Consider the following 27598-nt stretch of genomic DNA (forward strand, 5'->3'; position numbering starts at 1 on the left):
CTGTTCATCTGCCTGCTCACTTACACTGAGTGTCCTGTGCTTGGTACCTACCATGCTGCCTGGGTGCTCGCTGTGTGCAGGTGGACCACCTCATGGGTCTCCCCTGGCTTGTGACCCACTGAGGGAGGCAAGGAAATACTTGGGTCTAGCTTATTGTGTGTAGTTCCATCCCTGGGCTTGTGGTCCTGGGTTGTGTAAGAAAGCTGGCTGAGCATAAGGAGCAAGCCAGTAAGCAGCACCCTCCATGGCCTCAGCATCAGCTCCTGCTCCAGGCTCCTGCCCTGTGTGAGTGAACGGTGATGGGGGAGCATAAGACAGTTGGCTGTCTGCTACCTGCCCTGCTGCAGTCCATCTGGCTTCAGGGTCCCATAGTTTATAGTGCCACCTACGGGCCAGATGACAGCAAGTGTGACACTTCCTCAGTTCTCAGCAACTTCTAGTTGGCCCCTAGTGCATGTGGAAGGTCACTCGTGGTCTTAGGGGTGATGGTGGCTAAGGGGGTCACATCACCACCCCTAGGGTTAAGAAGCCTGACCATGTGCTGTGGGCAGGCAGCAGCAATAGCCATACTCTTTGGGGACAGGTGTCACTCCTGAAGCTTGCTGAAGCCAAGCGTCTGGCAGAGGACACAGCTGTGAGCCAGAGTACTGGCAGGGCCACTGTATCTGGTTGGCAGCACCAGCACTCACACTGAAGAGGCTGTGGGGCAGTGACATGGATGCCCTCAGCACTGACCCATTCCTGGGACAGGTCAATGTATTGGGAACACCCCTACACCAACCTCCCCACCCCATCCCCTGCACCCCACACAAAGGCAAACACCAGGGCATAGAGCCTGGAGTCCTCTCTTCATCTCCAGAGGACAGCTTAGATGAGGCAACAGGAAGTGTTTATGCAAGCTCTGAGGCAGGGGACAGTTTACAGAAGTGTGGCCCAGGATCGGCTGATATCAGATTCAGCACTGAAGGGCTAGTGTCTTCACCCACCTTGGGAATTTTAGGGAACTCAGACTGGGACCCTTTCACTGAGCAAAAGGAAAGAGTGTTAATGCCCAGGCTTCCTGGTGGCTGCCACAGAAAAGTCAGTATAGACCACAGGAGAGGCACTGATTCAAAAAGAAAGGGGGTGGGGGTGAGGGGGAAAGACAGGCAAGGGGCTGGGGCTCAACTGATAGAGGCTCACCTAGCGTGCACGAGACCCTGGGTTCAATCCCCAGCACCCCATAAACTATGTATGGTAGTGCACGCCTGTAATCCCAGCATTTGAGAGGCGGAGGCAAAGAGGCCACGTTATCCTTGCCTATCTAGTGAGTTAGAAGCCAGTCTGGGATACATAAAACTGCCTCAAAAGCAAATGGGGGGGGGGTGAGCTGAGAAATGGCTCAGCGATTAATAGCACTGGTTACTCTTCCTGAGGACCAGGGTTCAATCCCAACACCCACGTGGCAGTTCACAGCTTTGTTTTTAACTCCAGTTCCAGGGGATCCAACACCCTTTTTTGGTCCTTGCCCGAACCAGACATGCATATGGTGCAGACATACAGACCGACATGCATGCAAAAGCACCCATACACATTGTTCTAAGGGAAAGAAAAAACAAGGGGCTAGGAGCTGGCTCCCTGATTGAGAGCATTTACTGGTCTTTCTTGGATGGCGTTTGGTTCTCAGCACCCACACAGGGCAGCTACCAATGTCTGTAGCTCCAAGGAACCTGAACCCTCCACAGGCACCTAAACACACACAACATACATCCACACACAAAAATAAAATAAACAGCAGGGTAGTGGTGGCACACACCTTTAAACCAAGCACTTGGGAGGCAGAGGCAGGCAGATCTCTGAGTTTGAGGCCAGCCCAGTCAAGAGAGCAAGTTCCAGGACAGCCAGGGCTACACAGAAAATCCTGGTCTTGTACCCCCCCATTTAAAAAGTTGTCATGTATTTGAAAGGCATATATACCCCAATTCAACTTGGTGGCTATGGAGACATGGCTCCAACTGGACAGTTATGTTGTGGCAGCACCCCGAGTCTAGAAGAGCAGGGCTGTGTCTGAGACACTGGTCCCAAGGCTGCAAAGAGCAGATATGTGATGTACTGATCAGATCTAGAGCCAGACAAGGCTGGGTGACGGTAGCAGAGCATGCTGTGCCCTTTCCTGGAGCCAGGCACATCAGTTTATCTCAACCTTGCTGAGCAGTGTGTCCCCACTCCCTCTACATCCTACTCCCCATCCAGAACAGAACACCAGGGAAAGGAGGGTATGGATCCCTTCTTCCAGGACCCCTCGGAGCACCAGGCCATAGGCTGTCCTTTCAGAGGCATGCAGGCAGGAGGGAGCTACAGTGGCTGAGCCCTAGCCAGAGACCTCCTGGCAGCTTCCCCTTTCCAGTAAAGCCCAGCCTGCTGAGAACTGCCTCTAAGAAACTCTCCCTGGGCTTTCTGGCAGGATGAGTGTGGTCACCAAGGCTGTAGACCCTTCTGGGAATGGTGCCTCCATGTGAATGACTGGAGCTTGGAAAGCAGGCCCACAGCTGTAGCTCTCACTGTCATCTGAGCAGTTCAGACCCCTTACAATGTAACATCTCAAGGGAGAATCTTCTGTTGTTTGTTTTTCCAGATAGGTTTCTCTGTGTAACCCTGGATGTCCTGGAATTCACTCTGTAGACCAGGCTGTCCTGGAACTCAGAGATCTGCCTGTTTCTTTGAGCCACACTCTCAAAGCTGTAACTGAAGACACAACCCAGCAGGACTACCACCCTCCTGCAGCCCTACCTGGGCAGTGGAGCCGGAGCACTGTGGCTGCTGCGTGCTGCCTACCTAGAGCCCAGCCCTGCTGTCAAGTCCCCTCTAACTCATTTTCTGTCCATGTGAACGAAGTCTTTTCTGAAGTGTCCATTGGGGTTACACAGCTGCCTCTGACCTGGAAACTCCAAACACCAAAACCTGTCTGGCGTAGGTCAGTGTCATGGGGTGAAACAGAGGCAACCCCACCTAGCATCCTTCCCTGCAACTGTCACTTTCATCTCTGCCACTCCCTCTTCTTGTCTACCTCCTACAGGGACACTAGATTTTAATTTCCCTTTTGTTGAGACTGTATTTCTCTGAGTGCTGGGATTAAAGGTGTACACCACCACGCTTAGCAGTGCCTTTTTTTTTCTTTCAAATTTATTTTTTACATTCCAATCCCGGTTCCCCCAAAGTCAAGAGTTTTGCTACTTAACCACGGTAGGACTACACCCTTGACCTCCTGCGTCAGCTCCACCTGCCAGGATGAGTGTTCCCACTACCTCCTGTCGTCTTTACACACACTACACACAAAACCTTTACTGTCAGGAAGGGGCATTTGCTTTGGGGGCACTAAGGGCAGCATGAAGAACTCAAGAGTTATGCCCACTGTCCAGGTGAGCCTGGGGCCTACCCTTTGGCTCTAAGGCACAGTTATCTGGATGTCTTGAGATTCTAAAGAAGGACTAATGTAGTCCAGGCTGGCCTTGAGCTCTTGACTCACCTGCCCCCACCTCCCTGAGGTGACAGACATGTGCCACCATTCCCAGTTGTCTTTAAAACAACAAACACAACAAAACCTACTCTTTTTGAAAAGCTATGTTTTATTAGTGTTTTGTTGCTATTGTTTAGTTTGTTCATTTTTTTTAATTAAAAAAAAAATTTTTAGTGAATTGGTGTTTGCCCCATGTGGGCTCTGGGAATTGAACCTGGGTCCTCTGGAAGAGGACTTAAATGCTGAGCCATCTCTCCTCGAGTCCTCATTTTTTGTTGTTGCTGTTGTTTTGTTTTGTTTTGAGATAGTGTCTCACTGTGTGGCCCTGGCTGTCCTGGAACTCACTATGTAGACCAGCTGTCCTTGAACTCACAGAGATCCATCTGCATGCACCACCACACGACTGAAAAGCAATGTTTTATAACTGTCTCCCAATAACCCAACTCCCTGCAGTACTTGTGCCAGCCTGAAGAACAGCTTTCTCAGGCAGCCACATTTCCTTGCCCACTGACCCCAATGATGTCGCAGTGAGGAGGACACTACCCAGCTCTGCCTCCAAAGATGTTGCTAAACATGTAGATCAGACAGTGGACTGTTTCACCCAAGGGGCCCTGCCTCTCCTGCACCACTCCTGTAGACTGTAGGGGCAGTCTCTGAGCTGCCGAATGAGCTGAGGAAACCACAACCAAATCAGCAGCCACAATCAAGGCACTTTGCAACCCCTTAAATTGAAAGGCCCACCCCCAATCTTGACCACAGGAGAAGAACAGAGAAGACATGGGCTGGATGAGGGTGTGGGGACCCAGCCTCACAGGACAGCGAGTTCTGTTGTTCCTGAACAAACCCAGCCTGGCCACCACGCCATTTGATCTCACCTGGGTGCTGCAACTCAACTCCACTCATGACCTGCATGGAACTTCAGAACTTTCTTCCCAACCCAAGGCCCCACATTACTTCGTCCTTCTGCTTCTACCCCTCCTCAAATGCAAGCTTAAACAGACCACCTATAGACACAATGGACACAATGGCAGGCACTGGTGTCTACCCCAGTGGCAAGGTCTTCGAGGTCGAGTCACCTGCTCAGACTTGTGGGCCTGTGCTGTCTGACAGGCTCACCTCCAGTCACTGCTGCCTCTCTCCCTTGCATGACATCAGTGGGAGAGCGACTGTATCAGAGGGGCTGTCCTAGGCTGCGTGTACCCCATGTGTCCTGTCTCTGGGTGACACACCCCGATCTCTGGTCAGTCTGTGCAGAAGTTCTTCAGGAAGATGGCTGACCCCAGCACAGAGAACCACATACAGTGTCCCGGGAGTCACTCAGGTCCCGTTGTCCCCCCAGCTATTCAGGTAGCTGTCACAGTGGGGTCCACAGAGAAGCCTGAGTGCCAGAAACACTGTGACAGGTCATGCTTGGAGTGGGTGTGGGAGCTCAGAGAGGGAACAGAGATGCTCAGGTAGCTACACCCACTGGCTCTCACAATGCAGGCTATGATCTGATCCAAAGCCAGCTAGGACATGCAGGCCCAATTCAAACATGAAGAAAGGCAGGTTCTCTGCTAAGACACAGTTATCGGGTGCCACTATGGTGATTGTCCCTGTGTCACCAGCACTTGCAAAGCTGTCTGTGGTGGCTAGCCATGGGGATGGCTGGGAGGACTGCTGGCTGGACTCCTCAGCTCTCTTTGCAGCCATGTATCATTTGCCTTGAGTAAAAAACGGGCTGATCTTTAAGGTGACAGGATAAGTGTGAGGTGGAGGCAGTGGGCTCCTCTGTGAAGAAGCTCTCTGCAGCAGTGCTGACCTCCCAGGAAACAGGCACTTTCGGGGATTTTCTCAACAGTTTTATCAGGTCAAGTTACTGAGGAGACTGAGGGAATACATGCCTGTCGGCCTCAAGCCCCCATGACCTCAGATCTCAGACTCTGGTGCCACCAACCAAGCCCCAGCCTCCCCCAACAGTTTCCCAGGTGTCCTCAGAAGGAAACCTCTCCAGGACATTTGTCATCTCAGCCCAAATGCCTGGACAGGGGCCAGCCTGGCCTTGAAGCCCTGAGGTGCCCATCCTGGTGCTCTGTGAAATGCTCTTACACACGGTTGTGACGCCCATGTCCCTGTTTATATTGTCCCTTGCAGCCATCTACCTACCTGGCTGACTCCTAGCTTGCTGACAACTTTGTCCCATCACAGTATCCCATGGACAGCAGGTATGGTGGGCACAGTGCCAGAAGCCCATCCTAACATTGTTGATCCCTGAGCTAACCGTCTACCATGGGGACCCTTAGGTCTGGCTAAACAAAGGCATACAATGACATTGATCACACATACAGCCCTGGTGTCTTCTGACCAGGTACAGCTGAGGTACAGCTGCATCAGGAGGACACAGTCCGGTAACCTGCTGGTTCTCAGAGAACAGCCCCCCCCCCCAGGAGTGTTTAAGAGACCACCTCAGACACAAAGCTGCCATCAGAACACCTATTGCCCTCCCACCCACACTCTACACATGAGTGCACATGTACACATGTGTGCACAGGCACACCTATTTGCTTTCCTAATCTGGGAACAGCTGGCCTCTGGTACACCACCCAGAGACACTCAGGGGTCTCTGAAGGAGGTAACCACAAGCTCTGGAATCCAGGACTGGCCTGAGTCCACACTGGCCTGAGTCCCCACTGTTCACTAGTACTAAGACAGAAAGGAGAGGCCCACTGCACTGAACCTCTGGCTTAGCTATCTCTAACTGATACTTGTCAGCCATTCTAGCTATGGAGCAGATCCTGACACACACTGTCCACCAGGGAGGGCAGGACCTTGTAAGGACACTAGTTCCAGGATGGTCCCCATGAGCCTGGCACCTGTCCCATAGGCAGATGCCTTGGTGTCACAGGATCCTCAAGGGAGAACTGAGTGGGAGGAGCTGCCAAGGGTGAGGACAAAAGGCAGGGCAGATAGCGAAGTCTATTGGGCACTGTCTTGGAACACAGTTCAGCAGGGCAGCAGCACCCTTCAGGGGGCTCAGAACAGCAGGACCTGCAGCAGCCAGGCACACTTCCTCCTTCCTGTGGCAATAGCCATCTTCCTGGCTTGAGGTCAAGGTTAGGAAGCAGCTTTTCTGAACACTGTGCCCTTGACCATTAGGGCAGCCCAGGTGCCAGCAGGCAAAAGGTGGACTCTCACTGTAGTCTGAGACATCACATTTCTGCCCATGATGGTGAGAAGTCAGCATAACTATGAGATAATGGCCAAAAGCTACTGACACTGCCAAGTGGCAGTGAGGATGTGGTGACAGGGAACTCTCAGCACCATCATGTGAATGTGGCACAGCCACTGCTACAGGTAACATCTCATTAAGACAAATGGCAGATGCCACCTTGAGATCCCCAAAGCTCACTCCCCCCACTGCCCTGAGTTCAGACATCCACACAAAGAAGCACTGTAGCAGTCCCATGATGCATGGTGGCACACACCTAAAGTCCCGCCACTCAGGAGGCAGAGACAGGAGGATCAGGAACTCAAGGCAAGTTAGAGGGCAGCTCTGACCCTGCCTCAGCAAAACAAAAGCAATGGACCAGAGGAACACACAGACACAGGCATCTATAACCCCAGCACTCCTCTGTCCAGAAGGGCTCAGACAGGATAATGTGCTTGGAGCTGGTGGGCTAACACACAGTGAGAGTGCCTGCCTCTGCAGGATGGAGGATGCCCATAAAAGGTGTCCTCCTCTGTTCTGTTCCAAGACAGTGCTCACTGTGCAATGCTGTCCAAGTGGGTCTCAAACATCTTGAGTGCTGGGATTAAAGACGTGTCAAAAAAAAGTGGAAAAACAGTCGGGTGGTGGTGGTGTATGCCTTTAATCCCAGCACTCAAGAGGCAGAGGCAGAGGCAGAGGCAGAGGCAGAGGCAGAGGCAGAGGCAGAGGCAGAGGCAGAGGCAGAGGCAGGCGGATCCCTATGAGTTCGAGCCCAGCCTGGTCTCCAGAGTGCATGCCAGGACAGCCTCCAAAGCCACAGAGAAACCCTGCCTTGAAAATAAAACAAACAAACAAAAAAGTGGAAAAACAAAGATGTCCTTGGGTATGTGGGTTGGGGAGGGAGTTATGGGGCAGAGGAATAAACTGTATAATAATACAACAGGGTAGGCTGACCATAATGACACACACCCATTATTCCCAGTACATAGAAGGGGCAGGCCAGCCTGGGCTACAAAGTAAGACTCTGTATCAAAAATACCAAAACAATACCAGGCAGTTATTGTGCATGCCTGTAATCCCAGCATGTAATCCCACTTGGGAGGCAGAGGCAGGTGGATATCTGTGAGTTCGAGGCCAGCCTGGTCTACAGAGTAATTTCCAAGACGGCCAAGGCTATACAGAAAAACCCTGTCTCAAAAAAAAAAAGGGGGGGGGTAGGGGGAGGGCTGAAGAGATGGCTCAGTGGTTAAGAGCACAGGCTGGTCTTCCACAGGTCCTGAGTTCATTTCCCAGCAACCACATGGTGGCTCACAACCATCTATAACAAGATCTGGTGCCCTCTTCTGGTGTGCAGGCATACATGCATGCAGAACAGTGTATACATAATAAATCTTTAAAAAAGGAAGGAAGGAAGGAGGGAGGGAGGGCGGGCAGGCGGGCGGGCAGGCAGGCAGGCAGGCAGGCAAAACAAGAGGCTGGAGAGGTAGGTTAGGGTTAAAGCATTTACTGCTCTTGCAGAACACTCAGGTTATGTTCCCAGTACCCACATGGAGGCACCAACCATTTGTAACTCTAGTTCCAGGGTCCCTGGCCCCTCTTCTGAGCTCTGAGGATACCAAACACATGGTGCACAGATGCAAACTCAGGGCATGCACGCACGCACGCACGCACGCACACATTAAAAAAAAAAACCGAAAGCAAAAAAGGACAAGCCAGAGGTGAAGGCACACAACTGTCACTCCAGCACTCAGGATGAGGTAGATAGAAGCTCAGGCACCCTCCACAGAACAGAGTTCAGGACCAGTCTGGGCTATATGGGCCTGTTTCAAAAGTAACCAGCTGCTCCAGTGAGTGAGGGCTGCATGAAGGAAGAGGAGAGGTGATGCTCAGGGTCGGGTCCCAGAACTCTGCGCCACTGTACTGGTGGCTTCAGGACTCTGCACTCAACAGCACATGGTCTTGTTTGTTTGGATGTGATGGGTCCTCAGGCTCAGTGTTTTAACACCCTGTCCCAGCTGGTGTCACTGTGTCACTAAGGGTAGAGCTAGCTGGGGAAGGGGAAAACTAGGGGGCAGGCTTTTCTGTAGACCAGCCCCATTTGTACCTGAGCTGTGTTTTCTATCCATTGATACAGTGTGGCCAGCCACAGCTCCTGCCACCACATGCCAAATCACTGTAGCCAAAACAGCACTGTTGAGTTCCTGTCCAGTGTCCTGCCTCAGTAACAGAAGAGTTAACGACTGCAGTGGCTGGCCCAGGAGTGTGCCTGCCGTGAGAAGCCTGAGTGAAGGCTAGACCAGAGAGCAGAGTGCAGTTACCACCGCCTGTTCATGCGGTGCTCCGGCAATGAATCTGGCTGCATCCTGCCTGTACCCAGGCCTTTAGGGAAAGTGCACCTAAAACAAGCTGGGCATGGCAGTGTAGCCTTTAATCCCAGCCTGGTCTGCATAGTAAGCTCTATACCAACCAGAGCTGTACAGTGAGACCCTAACTCAGAAAACAACCAAACAGAAAAAACTGGCAGAGGAAATTTCGAGAGCAAAACACCAGGCTTCAGGGTAGTCATTCCTCACTGCTCTTAGACTACAAGGAGAGAGCAGAGGATGGAGCAGGAAAATGCTCCTGTACAGTATGTACAATGTACAGTATGGAGCAGTAAAGAGCAAACTTAAAGTGGACAGGTGGCTTTGCACAGAGCACAGAGGGGCTGTAAATGCTCAGAGCTCAATGAGCACCTGGCATGTACTCAGCTCCATCACAACAGCAAAGTAAGTCCCTTGCAGGTCAGCCCTCACCCCTCAGTGACCCCTGGGAGGACACAGAAAACCCGTTTGGAAAACATTCCTTTGAGAGACAGTCTGCAAGGATGCGCTGCTGTGATATGGCTGCCTGGGGACATGTCCTCTGGGTTCAGCTGAGCATGCAAAGGCCACAGAGGCACAGTTCCAAGGGCCCTGTGGTACTGGTTCCACAGGCAAGTAGGATGCAACAGTAGTTGGGCCATGAAGACTCAGACTAAGGTTCTAAAAGAAAAGTATGTGAGTTAGGTAATGTATTCCCAGGCTGCATGCTGTATGGAGGCCCCATGAGGTACAGAGCTGGGAAGGTGAAGCTGGGGTGCCAGGAGGGCCAGGAGCATGGGACACTGTGCTGGTTAAGGGTCTTTTGTCAACTTGACCCAGGCTAGAGTTATCTGGAAAAAGGGAGTATCATATAAGGAGTTACCTCCATCAGACTGTCCTGTAAAAGGGAGTGTCATATGAGGAGTCACCTCCATCAGACTGTCCTGTAGGCAAGTCTGGAGGCATGGCATTTTCTTCCTTAATGATTCATGTGGGCAGTGCCAGCAGGTGGTCTTGGACTGTATAAGAAAGCAGACTGAGCAAGCCAGTGAGCAGCATTCCTCCATGGCCTCTGTTTCAGCTCCTGTCTTGAGTTCCTGCCCTGACTTCCCTTGATAATGGATTACAACTGTAAGTTGGAATACACCCTTTTCCTCTGCAAGTTCCTTTTGGTCAGTGTTTTATCAAAGCAAAAGAAAGCAAACTCATACAGATGTCCAGCATGGAAAAGCTATAGGCACAGAGAAGAGCGGGTCCAAAAGAAAGGTTCCACTTGCCATAGGCCATGGGGCTGCCCAAGCCTTCAGAGCCCAAAGGGCACCACTGTGAGCTCCAGGCATCCACCCAGAAACTCCAGTTTCCCATGCCTTCCTGGGTTTTAGCCATGCCTATCTCTCTTTTGGGAGAGTTTTCTCTATGTCACTGTATGTCAGGAGCATGTGACATCAAGGGTTTTTGTTTTTGTGAAGCAAGGTCTCATGTAGGCCAGAGTCACTATAGAGCTGAGGATGACCTTGAACTCTGAATCTTCCAGAACAACAGGCATGGCTACCACATCTGTAACTGGTTTTGGACTTCAGAGACTTAGCAGACTCTGAACTTTTAAACAATGTTGAAACCTTTGCAACTGTAGGCATCGGGTCTGTGAGCTCACCCCTGGATCATTGTGTGAATGTGAATGGCTCCCACAGGCTCATGCTGGGCATTTTCTTCCCAGCCAGGGACATTGTTTTCTGTGTGTGTTTTGGGGTGGGGTGGAGGAGGTGGGTCTCTGAGGACAGATACTGAGGGGTATAGGCCAGCCCTGCTTCCTGTCTACTGCCATCATGTGACCTGCTGCCAGGTCCACTGCCTCCTGCTTTCAGGGTTCCCTACTGTGCTGGCTGTTATTCCCTCAAGAGAAAGTCAAAATGGCAGGGGTTTTGTTGTTGACAGAACGATACTGTGAACTGGACACTGATACAGTGCCATGTGAACACAGGGCTTACACTGTGACAGGTTGAGGTGCTGTGCAGGTAAAAGAAAGATGTCTCTAACAGTCCACTCTCTGTTGCTGTGAGTGTTGGGGGTGGGGCTGAGACTGCAGCTTGGTGGGTAGAAGGCTCACCAAGTATGTCTATGGCCCTGGTTTCCAGCACCACACAAACAAGAGAGATCACACACCCCTCATTCAGTACTCAGGGGCTCAGACGGAAGATCAAGAACTTGAGGTCATGCTTAGCTACAGAGTCCAAGGCAAGCCTGGCCTTTATCAGACTGCCTTTAAGTAAATAAATACCGCCCTTAATTCTCCATAAAAACCCATGTGTCCTCTGTTCCTTCTCTCAGAAGTTTCTCTGGGATGAGGTTCGGGGTGTGTAGACTCTGGGTGCTGTGAGAACCTCTATGGGGAAGGCGGAGCCAGCCAGGACCAGGATGGGATTCAACCAGCTCTAATGGGGCAGAGCTTCTCTCCTCACCTTGGGCACCAAGTGGCTAAGACCAGGACTGGAAACTCAGGGGCAACCAAGCAGTCCCTGTCCAGGTGTTCCGGGGCTAGCTGCATCCTTCACCCAGCAGGGAGGAACTGCAGGAGAACAAGGAGCACATATAGGAGGAGCCCTGCCTCACTCAACCTTGCAAAGTAGAAATGACACATGGACCCTGGAAACAGCTGAGCTTAGAATGTTGCAGCCCAGTATGGGCAAGCCAGTTTTAAGTTGTGTGACCTCAGTAAGACCCTCAGCTTCTCTGGGCTTTGTCATAGGGAGGTAGAAATCTAACTCGTGGAAACAGTATGTGTAACAGCCCCAGCTGCACATAAAACAAAACATATATGGCAGCACACACAGGCACACACACAAACATGTGCACACACACACATAACACACACAGTTCTTAGCTCCCTTCAGTTCCTGCCTTGTTTTACTGAATGCCCCTTTAAAAATCCTCAAACAAATCAAGACCTCTAATTTGATAAAGGGAGCTAGGCCAGCCCTGTAGATAGCCCAAGTCAGGAAGAGAAACCACAAAATGGCATGGGACATTAGTGACAGGCTTGCCTCCTGCAGCCTCAGAATCCTATGTGTACAGCACTTGGAAGGCAGAAGCAGGTAGATCTCTGTGAGTTCAAGGCCAGCCTGCTGATCTCCACAGTGAGTTCAAGGACAATCAAAGCCATGCAGAGAAACCCTGTCTCAAATAAACAAGAGTGCTGGAGAGATGGCTCAGAGGTTAAGAGCACCGACTGCTCTTCCAAAGGTCCTGAGTTCAATTCCCAGCAACCACATGGTGGCTCACAACCATCCGTTATGAGACCTGATGCCTTCTTCTGGTGTGCAGATATACATGGAAGCAGAATGTTGTATACATTAATAAATAAAATCTTAAAAAAAAAAAAAAGAGTACTGTCTATTCTTCCAGAGGACCTAGGTTCAATTCCCAGCACCCACATAGTAGCTCATAATTGTCTGCAACTCCAGTTCCAGGGGATTCAACAACTTCATCCAGACATACATGCAGGCAAAACACCAATGCATATAAAATAAAAATAAATTTAAAAAAGAAAACCCAACAACAAAAATATTCCATGTGTCGTCCATACTGCTCTCCAGCCATGGTCATAGTGTGACCAAAGGGACAAGGGCCAGGAGGAAAAGTGTTGGGCAAACTAAAAAACCCTGTTGAGCCAATGATGAGACAGGCCCAAACAAAGAAAGCAAGAGTGGTCTGGCTTTCCCAAAACTGTCTCATGACCTAGAAATCACCCAGCTATCAGGGAAGCTACTCAGACTCTGACCCAGACTGAAGATGATGGGTACATGTCTGGGACAGAGCTCAGGGGGAGGGCAGCAGGCACAGGCCCCTCTGCTGTCAGCTCTGCACATCCTAACAGTCTGCACACCAAGTAGCCAAACTCAAGAGCAAGAAGGTCCACTTGTCCAGCACAGGCAGGCAGAGTCAGCTTTCCAGAATAGCAGCCATGACACCACCCAGAACAGAAGCAAGGTGGAGGGGGTGACCTCAGCCAGGAGCAATGCCTGTGGGAAAAACACATGCAGCCAGCATGAGTGAGGAATGCCCAGAGGCCACTGGGGACAAAGTAGAGCCAGGACAGACTCCACTCGGTGTCTGGCGAAGGAGGAACCAGGGGATACACCCACAGGGAGAAGGGACAGTTTAGGTGGTCACATCCATGGTGGTAACAGCAGCCTGCTTCCCACTCAGGAACTTCTCCAACCCCAAAGGGAAAGCCTAACCTAGGCCAAAGGACACCTGTCCACCGTCCACTGTGTGTGGTGGTACATACATGGGATCCCAGCACAGGGCAGACTGAGGCACAAGGATCCCACAAATTGCAGCCTGGGAAGCAAAATGAGACCTTATCTCAAAAAAAAACTAACAAAAGAGGTCCAAGAGACGCTCGCACTTGTAAAGTACTACACAAGCCAGAACCTACGTTCAGCCCCCAGACCTCACGCAAAGGTGGAAGGGACTCCATAGCCCTGCAGAGATACTGTGGCTTGTGCCCCACCCCACTATATAAATATATACACATTTTCAGAGACAGCAGCTCACTATGCAGCCCTGCCTGGCCTGGAACTCATTATATAGACCAGGCTGCCTTGAAATCAGAGAGTGCTCTGCCTCTTCGAGGAATAAAGGTTTGAGCCATCTTCCAGCTGGAAGCAGAGGGCAGTGCCACTGACTCTCCCGGGCTATCCCAGGCTATGAGTGTGGTGACGTCTGTGCCTTTTAGTGTTTCATTTTAAGCACGAAACACTTCCCATCAAATGTTCCATGTGTGTCTAGGTAACACAGGGCCCAGGAACAGGTCAGTACTGACCTGGCCCTTGAGCTACTACTCTGCCCTCCTATCATAGGGCTTTTCCTGTATTCAGATGCTCATTCTGAGAACAGTAGAGCAAGCTTGTGGGCAGTCCCAATGGGCACTATGACATCCTTGTCACCTTTGCTAGCATACGTCATTTTGGCCTCCTGCTTGACCACAAGTGGCTAAGGGACAGAGTTGTCACAGGACAGAGGGACTCTGGAGGCTGCTGAACCATGTGATGGCCATGCCTCTGGTCTAGACAGTGCAGCCTTGCCAGCAACACACCCCCTTATCACCTCTGTCTCAAGTCAGCCATGGTGTCCATCTGCCTCCCAAGTAAGGCCAGGGACCTGGGCTTCAAAGCAAAGCCACCTGGGTGCCCCTGGGTGCCTGTCAAGCACAAGCAGAGGGACAGTCACACAGGTTAGGTCAGGGCTATGGCCTAGGAGAGCTACAGACATGATTTCTACCCCACTTCACAAAGGTCCCTCAGCAACTCAGCTATGTTCCCACCAACTCACCCTTCAGCTTCTAGATGTCCAAAGCCGACGCGTGGTGACCCCAGCATTGGGACTGAGGGGCTGGGGCCCATGCCAGGCTGCTCCCCTGGTGTGGCCACACCTTAGATAAAGTACCTGGCCTGCAGGTGGCTGGGAACCAGATGCTGCTATTGGAACCCTCTGGTCACCTGTGAATGCCCTCAGGCTCCTAGCTGTAGCCACCTCGTTGGTGAGAGGTATGGCAGAGGAAGGCACACCTGCAGCTCTCCTGAGCTTCTTAGTGTCAGGAGATCACAGCCATCCTCACTGACCTCATAAGGTAGCTAGGTTTTCAATGTACTCACATAGAGGGGAGAATGGGAAGGAAAAGAGAGGGAGGAAATATGTGGGGTCCTGGGGCAGAGAGTCATCAAAGCCAGGACTCTGGGCAGTCCCCATGAAGACAGGAGCTGTCTCCACCTGTCAATCATACCAGGCTCTGGATTTGGAGACCCCTGCTCTGGGGATGGAGCCTGGCCTTCATAGCTGACAGAAAACAGGGCATCTTCCCTGAGGAAAGAGCTGTGACAAAGGGAGAGGGCGGGACAACCGAGAGGGCAAGACCCCAATCCCCAGCACAGCTGGCTTTACGACCCATGTACAGCCACCAACAGAGAAGCCTTATGTGTGTGTGGGGGGGGGGGGCGGTTGAAGGCCCCTGACCTGGGGTCCCTACCTTCCTCTAAGGAAGCTGGGATCCTGGGGCAGGCTGGCACAAGCCCCCACTGTCCCTTCCCCATCTCAAATGTCCCCTGAGCCAAGCACATTTCCCTAGAACAAGCAGTGGGTGCCTCATGCCAACTCCAAAAATAGAGCCACAGGAAAGGAACACATTCTTCTAGCTGCAGTTTGCCCCTGCCCTCAGACACCTCCCAGGGAGGTCTCCACCAGTCACAACACTTTTGAGTGCCGGTCACCTGGAGACATGAGTACACACTGGCAGGAGCCCTGAGCAGACCCCTCCCCAGGAGTCTTCTGGAGTTCCCCTCTTACAGACATACACTCACCCCAGCTGTCCCAGTCTGCTAAGCTCCAATGCAGGACAGTCATCCTGCAGACCACTAAACCTCCCCTTAAAGAAGCACAAGCTACTGGGCTGGAGTGGGGAGGCAAGAGACCAGGGGCTAAGTTCCCTCCTCCCGCCTGTGAGAGCAGAGGCTGTAAGGACCCTCTAGAAAACAGGGCAGTCCACAGAAGGACACAGTCCTGGACAATCAGGGTTCTGGGGACAAGCCCTCTGAAGCTGAGAACCGGAGATAGCTGGGGTCCACCTTCTAGCCTCAGGACTGACTGTGGATGTAACAAGGCCATCATCATCTCAGAGCCTTGCAGGGTCTGAAGACACATCCGGATGTGGTGGACCACGAGGTCCACACCAGGAAGCGTACTTTCCTTGAAAAACCACTGTTTAAGAACAAGAAGGAAGGAGCTGGGGTGGGGGTGGAGGTAGCACAGCTGTGACCTACCACTGTGGCAGGGGGACCTCAAGTTTTGGGGCAGCCTGGGCTACATAAAAAAAAAAAAAAACCCGAGAGAAGTAGAGGCAGGCAGATCTCTTGAGTTTGAGGTCAGCCTGGTCTACAAAGTGAGTTCCAGGACAGCCAGAGCTACACAGAGAACCTTGTCTCTCAAAAAAAAAAAAAAAAAAAAAAAAAAAAAAAAAAAAAGCCCAGAGAGAGGGAGCCACAGAGTCAGCTCAGAAGATAGTCACTTGCTTTGCAGTCCTGGTGACCTGTGAACCCCCACATGAAGACAGAAGGAAAGAAGCAACTCATAATGCCGTCCTCTGGCCTTCATATGTGTTCCCTGTCCCACAGACCCATGCTAATAAACTAGTGAGAGCCAGTTGTGGTGGAGCACATGCCTCTAACCAAGCACCCAGGGAGCAGAGGCAGCAGATCTCTGGGAGCTCGAGGCCAGCCTGGTCTATGCACAAAGTTCCAGGACAGTCAAGACGACATAGAAAGACCCTATTTCAAAAAACAAACAAACAAACAAACAGTGTGAGAGAAGTGAGGGACACAAGAGAGAGAGACAGAGAGAAAAAGTGCCTCCCTCCAAACCAGTTGGGAGAAGGCAACGAGGCCCCGAGTTACCTAGGCCTAAAGGTTGGCATTCACTAGGAAAGGCAGGTGACAAGGACTCAGCTCAGATCAGCTCCTGAACGGAGGGGCCTGACCTGGTGTTTGCAGGGCAGGACAGGGCACCCACACCACCCATGTGCACCTGCGTACACATATACCCCTGCTGGAGGCTAGGGCTTCTCCCAACAGCCCACAAATGTGATCCCAGAAACTCTCATTCCTCCCCTCCTTCCCACTCACCTGCAGCCAGCAACATGAGACCAGTCTAGGAGTGGGAACAAGGGGGAAGGATGACACACAGGCAAGGAGGCAAGAAGGCCTGAGAGCCAAGGCTGCCCACCTGCTCAACACCCCCAAACACCCCCAGAGGGCAACTCCTGGCTTCATGGCCTTGGGGCTGCTCCAGCCAGGAGAAACCTAAGTTCCCCATAGGCCACCTTTTCTCTTTCACAGTGCTAGGCAAGGCCAGCACCATGCCTGAGGCCACTGCCAAACTGTAGTCAAGGGGGCTAGGACAGCTGAATCTGCATTCAAGCAGGGGATACTTGCCAGGGCCTGTGGCCAATCAGAAGATGGAGCCCTGCTGCTATAAGGCTGAGGAACTGTGAGGACTAAGCTCCTCCTTCCCCTCTGTGGCTTAAGGGCCACCAAGGCTCTCCCAAGCCTCCTTATCCTGCATCCCAAGGGTGCTGGCTTGGAAGCCTTTCCAGCAATGGGCAGTGGTAACACCACCTCACTAAGCCAGTGAGGCCAAGTGGACCTTCCTCTCACGTGGCACAACCCACATCCATGGTAAAGACGCTTGCCTTCAAGCCTGACGATTGGGGTCTGCTTCTAGATCTACATGAAGGTGGGAAGAGAGACTCCAGTGGATCTACATCGTGAGTTCCAGGACAGCCAGGGCTACACACAGAAACTCTGTATCAAAAATACCACAATAAAGATAACTCTAAAGGAAAAACTGCAGGGATAGTCATCCCAATGTCACCCCAACACTGGGGTGAAAGGAGTACATGCACGTCTGAGGCTAGCCTGGGCCGAGTGTGGTGGAGCATTTCCAGCACTCAGGAGACAAAGGCAAGGGGTTCTCTATGAGTTCAAGGCTATCCTGGTCTAATAATGAGTTCTAGGGCAGCCTGGGCTTTGTAGAGAGCCCCTTTCTCAAAACACAAACAAATAAAAAGCAGCAAGATGGCCAGGAGATAGCAACTAAAGATTTTCACATGCCCAGGGGGGAGTGATGGTGCACACTATGAAAACAACACAGGGCTTCTCAAAAGTTTCTGGTCATTTCTTATGACCTGTAGCCTGCCCAGAGGGAGCCATGCAGGCACCCAAGGAAACCCACCATCCTGCTGACTGAGTGATCTGTGGCATGGGCATGGAAGGCACAGCACTGGCCACCCAGCTTTCAGAGGGCAAAGTGCTAGTAAGAGTAGGGTCATGTCTTCACTAAAATAAGACATGCACCATCCTGATGCCCCCACAGACACCAAGGTCACTGGGTGGCATAGTGGCCTTGAAGAACCAGAACCAGTGACTGTCCCTTGGCTTTTTGAGGGAGACATGGCTTTGTTACACCCTTTCCAAGCATGTAGGACAGTCACTGTGGAAGAATTCAGCAGAACATATCAAGAGTGGCATCCCTACCTGGGTAGCAATGATGCACTCCTTTAATCCCAGCATTCAAGAGGCAGAGGCAGGCAGATCTCTGTGAGTTCAAGGCCAGTTTGGTCTAAAGAGTGGGATCCAGGACAGGGAGAGAGAGGGGGAGGGAAGGAGAAGGGAAAAGGGGAAGGGGGGAGAAAGAGAGCACTTGGTCCTGAGCTTGGTCCTGCTTGCAAAAGATGACCAGAAGGGCTACTAGACCTCCAGGAACTGCATCGACACCTCTCAAGAATCCTAGGTGGGCTGCCACAATGCCTGCTGCCACATACAGCTAGAGGTGTGGTCCAAGAGACACTGAGGTTTTGCAGCTGCCTTCTCTGCATTTCCAGTCAAACTTGCCCAGGTGATGGAAGTCTCTACCCCCAGCCCCAGCCCCTCCCACTGGGCCAGTCAACACCAATGCAATATGCTGACCTTGACATCTGATGCTGAGTCACTTAAGAACCAGGACCAACAGGCTACTTGGAAAATGCCACACCCATTCAAACCACCTTCAAACTGCATATATAGTGCTCACCAGATGACTGTGGGTAATAGCACCCATCACCCTGAGTTCAATTCCCAGGACCTGTGTGGTGGAAGTAGAAAAATCAACTCCTACAAGTTGTCCTCTGACACTTGTTTGTGTCCTGCACACACACAAACCACAGCACACATGTACACACACATACACATACACATACACATACACACACACACACACACACACACACACACACACACACACACACACACACACACACACACACGGCCAGGCCCTGGGGTTCCATTTCCATAAAAAGAGGAAGAATGAAAGTGGCTAAGAGAGAAACACAGGGATAAGGAGAGAAAAGAAAAAGGAAGGAAGGAGAGAGAGAAGGGAGGGAGGGAGGGAGGACGTAAAGAAAAGGCAGTTGTTATACCAGTCATCCCAGCACCTAAGAGGTGGAGCCAGCCTAGCTCTAAATGAGATGCCCACCTTCTCAGACAGGCCTCATGCACTTGTCCTGCCCCTGGGGCACTGCCCCAACCCAGGCCCTGGAGCTTCTGCCCATGGCCTCCTCCGGGCCTCTCTGCCTCCAGCTTGGCAATCTCTGATCAGCACACCTCTCCTGAGGGCCACACCAGCAACACCTAGCACTAAGCCTCCTCCTCAAAAGATCACAGGCCTCTGACTTCATGGACCTCCCCCAAAACACTGGTGTGCACTAGGAAAGCACAACAGTGCTGCCGCTACTCAAGGTTCCCACAGCAGGCATCCCCAGGGTCCCCATACCTGGCATACATGTCTGACCAAGCGACAGGGAGCCCTGTCACTTACAGTGTGGGAGGTGCAGGGGGAGGTCACTGTCTACCCAGTACACTCTAGTGTTGGGCTCCATCCCCAGAGCTACAAACAAGAAACAGAAAGCTCAGCAGCCCAGAGCACCAGTTGCTCTTGCAGAGGATTCAGGTTCAGGCCCAGCACCCCACACAGTGGCCCACAACCATCTGTAACTCCAATTTCAGGGGATCTGATGCCCTCATCTGGCACCAGGCATGAAAGTGGTACATAGATAGGAACAGCCATTCACACAAAATAAAAATTAAAAACAGACAGACCAACCAGGAATGCTTGGGCTGAGGTACAGCTCAGTGGTAGCCAACCACATAGGCTTTAAGGTTTAAGGGACAATAAACTGTCTATGACCAGGGCAGAAAGAAACAAAACCCCATGTGTATCTGTCCATCAACTCAAAGGAGGCACACTTGCTCAACTATGGACATTTGCTCAACTATGTTCATAGCAACAATATCCGTAATAGCCACAACTTGGAAACCGCCTAGATGCCCCTCAACCAAAGAATGGATAAAGAAAATGTGGTACATTTACACAATAGAGTACTAGGCAGTTGTAAGAAACAATGACAACTTTAAATTTGCAAGCAAATGGGCAGAACTAGAAAAAACCATCCTGAGTGAGGTAACCCAGACCCAGAAAGACAAATGTAGTATGTACTCACTTATAAGTAGATATCAGACATAAAGCAAAGTATAACCAGCCTACAATCCACAACCCCTGAGAAACTAGAACCTCTTCCAGAAACAGATGGAAGCAGACGCAGAAATCCACAACTAACCATTGGGCCAACCTCCTGGAATACAATCGAAGTGAGGGAAGAACAATAATATGAACAAAGGAGTCAAGACCATGATGGAGAAACCCACAGAATCAGCTGACCAGAGCTATCACTGACTCTGCACTGTCAAGTGGGGAACTGGCATAGGATTGAACTAAGACCCCTGAATACAGGTGACCATGGTGAGGCTTGGGCAGTGTATAAGGCCACGGGCAGTGTGGGTCCAAGATCTAACTCTAATGCATAAACTGACTTAGTGGATCCCATTCTCTATGGAGAGATACCTTGCTCAGCCTAGGCATTGGTGGTGGAGCTTGGTCCTGCCTCAACAAGGTGATGGGACAGACTTAGTTGCTATCCTAGGGGAAGCTTTACCCTTTCTGAGGAGCAGATGGGAGGTGGGATGGGGGGAGGGGAGAGCAAAGGAGATTAGAGAGGTGGGAACTGGGATTGAAATGTAAAAAAAAAGAGTATGTGGTGGGGATGGTGTAGCCCTTTAATCCCAGCACATAGGAGGCAGAGGCAGGCGAATCTCTGTGGCCAGCCTGGTCTACAGATCAAGTTCCAGGACAGACATGGCTACACAGAGAAACCCTATCTAGGGGGTTGGGAGGTGGGAGAAGATGGGCATGCCCTACAGGCTGCAGGGACAGTCACAGCTGTTTTCTGTGGGCTTCCCCTCCATGCTAGTTGTTCACACAGTAAAAATGAGACAGGCTTCCATGTACTGCTAACGGACATCTAGGGACTGGATCACTTGGATGCCAGCGCCCACCCTCAGCAGGGAGCTGCATGATCTCTTGGCCAGGGAGGCTCCTGCCTCCAGGATGTCATTAGAGCACAAGGCTGTGACAATGAGTGTGGGACAGTCTCCTCAGGATGGCCTATTTGGACACCAGCTTCTCTTTTTATTGAAAAGTGACACAACTGGGTGTGTGGCAAACACCTGTCACCCAGTCACTTGGGAAGCAGAGAGGGCCAGACTGTGTTACATGACACCTGTTTAAGAAGATGAAAACAGACAAAATATCCACCTAGTGTGAGGTCACCCATGGGGCTGCAGAACTGACATAAATCTACCCAGGTCAACCAGCAGAACCACCTGCTAGCCCCATCCTGGGGTCTCCTGGAGTCCAGCTTAGGCCTAGGAACTAGCAGATTGAGTAGGGAAAAGTAGCCATGTTTTCCATGCAGGGCAGTCCCTCCCTCAAGGCCACCAGGATGTCACAATCCAGTGTGCTGTCAAAACTGCTTGCAGGGTGATGAACTCTGGCCTGCAGATGAGTCAACAGAGGGGTGGGTTCTGAGTGCCTGGTGTTTACACACAGTCACTGTGGCCACAGTCAGGCAACCGGAAACACAGTCAAGGGTCACAGTGGCCAGGGAGGACCCAGGTCCTCAGCACACACACCCATTACACCCCCACTCCCTCCACCTCCCCCCCAAAGACTCCAGCTCCAGGCTGCTTCCCTCTTGCTCTAGTCCTCAGCAGGACTCAGCCTCAGCACCATCCAGCACCTACCTTTCGACACACATGGGGAATCCATGCCCTAGCAGGCCAAAGACACAAGGCCACCATGCTCCTGATGCCCACACCAGCATGCTCCACCCTGCCTAGCAGAGCCACAGCCCTTCTGAGGCCTTGATGCCTGGCTCCTGAGCCTCCTCCCTGCTTAGAGATCCTGAGAGGTGACTCAGCCTCTAGAGCCACCACCCGTGACCTCACCTGAAGACTGAGCACTGCTCCCTGATGGGGCTGAATGGGATGGTTGGCACAGGGCAAGCAGGGCACAAGAGGAGGTGATCCTGTCACACTCCAGCTTTCTCTAAAAACAGGGTACACCATAGACATGACAGTAAGGTGGGAGGGTCACTCAGTCACTGAGTCTGCTCTAGGAGCACTGGCAGACTGGCCTGAGTCCCCTGGGCACTGAGAGGAACCCTGGGACAAAGAAGTTAATGACATACTTCAAGTCCCAAAATCTTCCTCAGAACAAAGTGGGAACCCTGTCCCACTCTATCCAAGGTAGCGTTCTGTAATTCCAAAAAGGCTGGAATTCCCATGGACAGGGAGCCATGCCAGGAAGGTGCAGGCTTAACTGGGGCTCCTTCTGTCCCATACTCAGCTTTCCCCATGGCGAAGCACAGTGAGCAGGGCCTCTAATACCCTTCTAAGCCCTATTTGACTATCACAGCCCCTACTTCACACCTTACTGACATCTACCCTGGTGGATCTCACTTGCCTATCTCTGCCAACTCTTAAGGATTCTAGAACATCAAGTGTAACATGAGGGGCTTATCTCTGCCTCTGGGCCCATAGGCCAGCCCTATGCTGACAGGGGAGGATGTTTCTTGCTTGGGAGGACAGGGCAGGATAGGCCCAGAAGGTGGCTTGCTACAGGCAAGTGACAGATGCCCAGGGACATAAGGCCACAGGCAACAGCCAATCTCAGTAGAAACTGGCTCAAGTGGACATGGAAGTCTGCAAATCCAAGAAAGGTCTGGAACTGGAAGGGGTCAGGTCCTTGCTAGCCCATGGCCTCTCAAGGCTCTGCTGTGCGGACCCTGCTGGAACCCTCAATTTCTCCTGATCTCTCTGTGCCTTTCCATCAAGGACAGGGTGTGTGGCCACAAAGCCCACCTAGCCAACGAGGATAAACTACAATGAAATAGGTGGAAGCAGGGGTCCCATCTCATGGATATCAGGGGGCATGCCTCTCAGCAGCAACTAGCTGTCCTGGAAGGATAAGGGGATCACATTTCCTTATTTCTCCTAAAAGCCACATCCACTGAGACCCAAAACAAACAGATAAAGTGCCACATCAGCACCAGTTTGGTTTGGAAACTTTTTTTTTAGGTTGTTTAGCCCAGGCTGGCCTTGAACTTCTAACCCTCCTGCCTCATTCTACCCAGCCTGGGACAACAGGGCAGTTTCCCTACCCCCCCCCTCTCTAACATTAGAGGAGAAAAGGCCCCAAATTCCAGGTGGGATGAGCTCCGGTCATCCCTGTGTCTGTGCCTTGAACTGGCATGGCCTTCTGTTCCAGTACAGGCCACCACACATTTCCCATCCCTGTACCAAGACATGCCCAGCTCCTTCCCTGGGTCACACAGCCATTCAAGTCCCTGCTCTGGACACCTGAAGTTAAGAAAAAGCTCCTAGAAATTCAAAATAAAATATAGAATTGTGCTGGGGCATGGCTGTCAATCCAACACAGGGAGGCTAAGGCAGCAGAGTTCACAGCCAGTTCAGGCTACAGAAGGACTACGTCTATAAAAAAAGAACTGGTGGCACAGCTCAATGTTGACTTCAGGACCCAGCTGCTGGAAAAGCAAAAGTAACTGGCCTGTGCAGGTTGCTTTTAACTAAAAGCAGGGATACCAGAAGGTGCTGACTCTATGAGCATCAGTTGATGACCCATGCTTCTCTTCTCACCCAAGTTTCTCCACCATCCCAAATGTGCCCTCTCTTGCTGTCACAGCTACCCTTGTCTCATTCCCCTCAATGTTCAGAGGGTAAGCTTAAATTGGAACCAGGCATGGGTGGCACACACCTTTAGTCTCAGCACCCTGGAAGCAATGGCAGGAAGATCTCTGTTGAGTTAGAGGCCAGCCTGCTGTACCTGGCAAGTTATAGGTCAGCCAGGTCTACACAGAGAAACCCTGTGTTAAAAAAATTAAACAAACAATAATGGTGGGTGCCTGTCTGTCATTTTGGCACTTAAGAATCATGACTTTGAGACAAACCTAGGATGGAGTGAAGCTCCGATGCTCACAAGAGATTAAACTTCAAAGTTGCCTTCCACTTAAGTGCTCTGTCAGCTTACCAGATAAACACAGGGTTGGACTGCCCCAAAATTGAATGCTGCCAGCCACACTGCCCAGGCTCCCTCGTGGTTGGTCAGCATGTGGCCAGACATAGCTGGCTTCCTTGGGGCTCGTGCACAGTAGCCTGTGTAGCTCTACAAGCGCCCTCACATGAGGAAGGCCAAGCTTAGTTAGGAGATGTAACGCACACCCAAAATTAAAAATAACAGCATGACGGCGGTGCTGGAGAGAAAGCTGCTGGGGCAGCAGGGCAAGGGCCAGCCACTGCCACCAGGTCCCAAGTCCACCTGACAGTAGTGACTCCAGGACTAGTCAGAATGGCCCAAGGGTAAAGACTCCAGGTTGGAATTCCAACCAGGAAGAGTGGCTGGGCTGGTCACCCAGTGGCTACCACCCAAGTCCCCGCCACCTCTTCCTCCTCAGCTACAGGGGCACTTTCTGCCTCATGGTGTGAAACCTGACAAAGGAAGAACTAATCTTTTCCCAAAGAGATTCGATCCTGTTCTGGAAAGGAGGAAACTGAGACCCCGGCACAGACAGGAAGTGGCTCAAAGAAGTGATGGGAAGACGGACGGAAGAGGTCACAACGCTGAATGGGGAAGAAATTCCTCACTTGGCCAATGGTACCGCGCATGTCCCAGGCAGGAAGAAAACCACATTCCTTCCTAGTTACTCTCTGCTCACTCGTCCGTCCGCGTCAACACCCCCTGCGCCAGCGCAGGCAAACACACGTCCCAGAGACAGACCCAACACCCCAATCACTTTAATAAGATGAAGCCTCAAACCACTTCCCCTGAGGACCTGCAACTTCTGCCACAGTGGATACAGGATGGTGGTGCCAGAGTGAGGCCCTGGAGAGGGGGACATAGCTAGGGTCCCCAACCCCACCCCCAAGCCAGGAGACAGTACCAAAAGGCCTCAAATTCTCCCAGATGAAGGGTGGAATATGAGAGGCAATGACCAAGTGTGGTGGACACAGCTGCCTCCTCCCGAGTGCCCAGCCTGAGGAAACCACCACGGCTAACATCACCTCAGTCTATGAGAAAAACACAACAGCCTCGTCCAAAACCGTCCATGATGACATGATGACCTGAGGTGGCAGGATCTGGGGCCAATAAGTAAGTTTCTATCTAAACTGCCCCTTCTAAGAGTGAGTCCAAGCACGCCTGTCATCCCAGAACCGAAGAAGCTGAGGCAGGAGGATGGCCTTCAGTTCAGGGCCAACCTGGGCTACACAGGAAAACCTGTTTTATACGTAAAAAAACAAAAAAAGATAGAGCAGGTTCAACCTGAAGGATGTCACTGGGGTTGGTCAAGGTGTTGCCAGGTGTGGAGGCGGCCTTGCCCCCCATAAGTCCCCGCAGGTGTGCCCCACGGCGCCGCCCGCCCGCCAGGGCGCCGAGCCGCTTACCTGGTGGGCCCGGTAGCTCTCGAAGGCCTTCAGAGCGCTGTCGGTGAGCTTCACGTGGAACACCGACACCCTGCTGCCGTCGCTCACGCGCCCGCACGACAGCCCGTAGCTCCGAGCCTCCTTCAGCGCCGCCATCTTGCAACCATCGCTCCCCCGCCCCCTCCTCGGTGACTGCGCTCGCACGCCGGCGCCGGCCCCGCCCCTCGCCACCGCCCTCGGACGCGCTGCATTATTCATGAGGCCGCCAGGCCACGCCCCCTCCGCCGGCGCCCCGCTTCACCAGGGGGACGGGCGTTCAGGCCGAGGCGAGGCGCGGCGAACCGGCCACGCCCGCGGGTCGCCGGCCTGCGAGCCGGGACGCATTATTAACCAACCACGAGGCCAGCCCCGCCTCCCCCGCGCGCGGGGAACGCGCCTGCCCGCACAAACCGCTACGCAACCGGCCCCGCCCCGAGGTCTCGCGAGGCCGGTCTCCGCCGCAGAACAGCGTCTGTCGCGGCGGGGGCTGGCCACGCCCCCAAACTCCAGGAAACTTCCCTCCCTAAAAAAAAACAACTCCCGCGCGCGTGCGCGCCGGCCACACCCCCCAAACTAAGACATTTTCCCGAGGCGGGCACGGCCACGCCCCCGCGCGCGCGAAGCCCACCCCCACCCCAGATCCAGCCGCGCGTGTGAGCGGCGCGAGTCGCCGCCGGGCTGCGTTGTTTACGGGGAGAGGCCGCCGGGCTCTCCTCTGCGTGGTAGCGCCAGCCCTCGGGGACGGCGGCGGGGTGGCCACGCCCCCGCCCGCGGAGACCCGCCCACACCGAAAGTAAAACAATAAAAAGCCCACGCAACGGCCACACCCCCAGCGGCTGTGACCCCGCCCCGCCGGCCTGCTGCATTATTCATGAGGGACGTCTCCTCACGCCCGGACCCCCGCTCGCCCCCCAGAGGCATTCGCGGAGGACGCTGCACTCGGCTCTCAGGCTCCGCAGGCCCCCGCCCCGGGCCAGCCGATTATTTCGCAGTCGCGGGAGGCGGCATTTCGGAAGCTGTCTCTGGCCACGCCCCGGACTCCGCCTCCACAGGCCGATTCCCGGGCCCCGCCTCGAACACGTGGCCGCCCGTCGTCCCACCCCTCACTCAGGGCCTTCACTCGGGTATTTGTACACTTTTTCCGGCTCTCCTCTGCTGAGGTCTGCGCAGGTCCGCCGAGAGCGCCAAGAGCGCGGGGCTGGTGGGCGTGGTCATGTAAACGAAGTGCGTGTGGGCTGCTGGGTCCAGCTAACCCGCCTTCCCAGACCGGGAATGGCCAGAGTGATGCAAATAGAGCCGTGTGCTGAGCTTTTGATGCCAAACGTTCAGTAGCAGCATAAAACTCCCACATGCCAAAGAACAACACACTAACGCGACATTCAGCACGTCCTCAGGATTGCGCAACCACCACCACCCTCGCTCCAGAACATTCGTGCCAAATGCAAGCCTGGTCCCCATCTGCAGTTTTTCCTGATCCCTCCAAGCCACCTGGCATCTCTGATCTGCGTGTCCCTGTGTGCATTTCATAGTGCGGTCACACATCCTGAGGCCTCTGAGGTCTGACTGCTATTTTGTTTTCAAGAGTCATCAATCTAAGATCAACCAGAGCTTTGTTCCTTTTTGAGGACTACACAATATTCTGGTGCTTTTCCATCAGGTGATTGTCGTCGTCCATCGTCGCTCCTCACTACTCACCTGCAGTTTTTAACAGACTGTGAATTACTGGGATGTGTTCAAATTACTGGGATGTTGACTTTTTTTTGTTTTGTTTTTCGAGACAGGGTTTCTCTGTGTAGCTTTGGAGGCTGTCCTGGCACTCGGTCTGGAGACCAGGCTGGTCTCAAACTCACAGAGATCCACTTGCCTCTGCCTCCCGAGTGCTGGGAATAAAGGCGTACGCCACCAACGCCGGGCGAGACAGGTTCTTATGCTTCTGAACTGTTGGGATTAGATTATTGTGCCACCACACCCAGCATTAAGAGTGTTTTGTTTTCTCTGAGTTCCAGACCAGCCTGGTCTACAACAGCTAGTTCCACCACAGCCTCCAAAGCCACGGAGAAACCCTGTCTGGGGGAAAAAAAAAAAATTCGAAGACAAGTTTTCTCCGTGGCTT

The 27598-nt window shown here is 52.6% G+C and overlaps 1 protein-coding gene across 3 annotated transcripts in view; it reads right to left on the bottom strand.

Annotated features, from left to right (window-relative positions):
• Ell (elongation factor for RNA polymerase II) overlaps positions 1-25648 on the bottom strand; it is a 43867-nt gene extending 18219 nt beyond the window's left edge. For 2 of the 3 annotated variants that reach the window (XM_027394716.2, XM_027394715.2), the window contains exon 1: positions 25468-25646. In XM_027394716.2, the coding sequence (XP_027250517.1) occupies positions 25468-25602 (135 nt within the window). In that variant the 5' untranslated portion in view covers positions 25603-25646. Of the gene's footprint in view, positions 1-25467 lie in introns of all 3 variants that reach the window. The other variant, XM_027394718.2, reaches the window with a different exon arrangement.
• Between the last annotated feature and the right edge of the window lie 1950 nt (positions 25649-27598).

This window comes from Cricetulus griseus (assembly GCF_003668045.3).
Source record: "Cricetulus griseus strain 17A/GY chromosome 1 unlocalized genomic scaffold, alternate assembly CriGri-PICRH-1.0 chr1_0, whole genome shotgun sequence".
Classification (NCBI taxonomy): domain Eukaryota; kingdom Metazoa; phylum Chordata; class Mammalia; order Rodentia; family Cricetidae; genus Cricetulus; species Cricetulus griseus.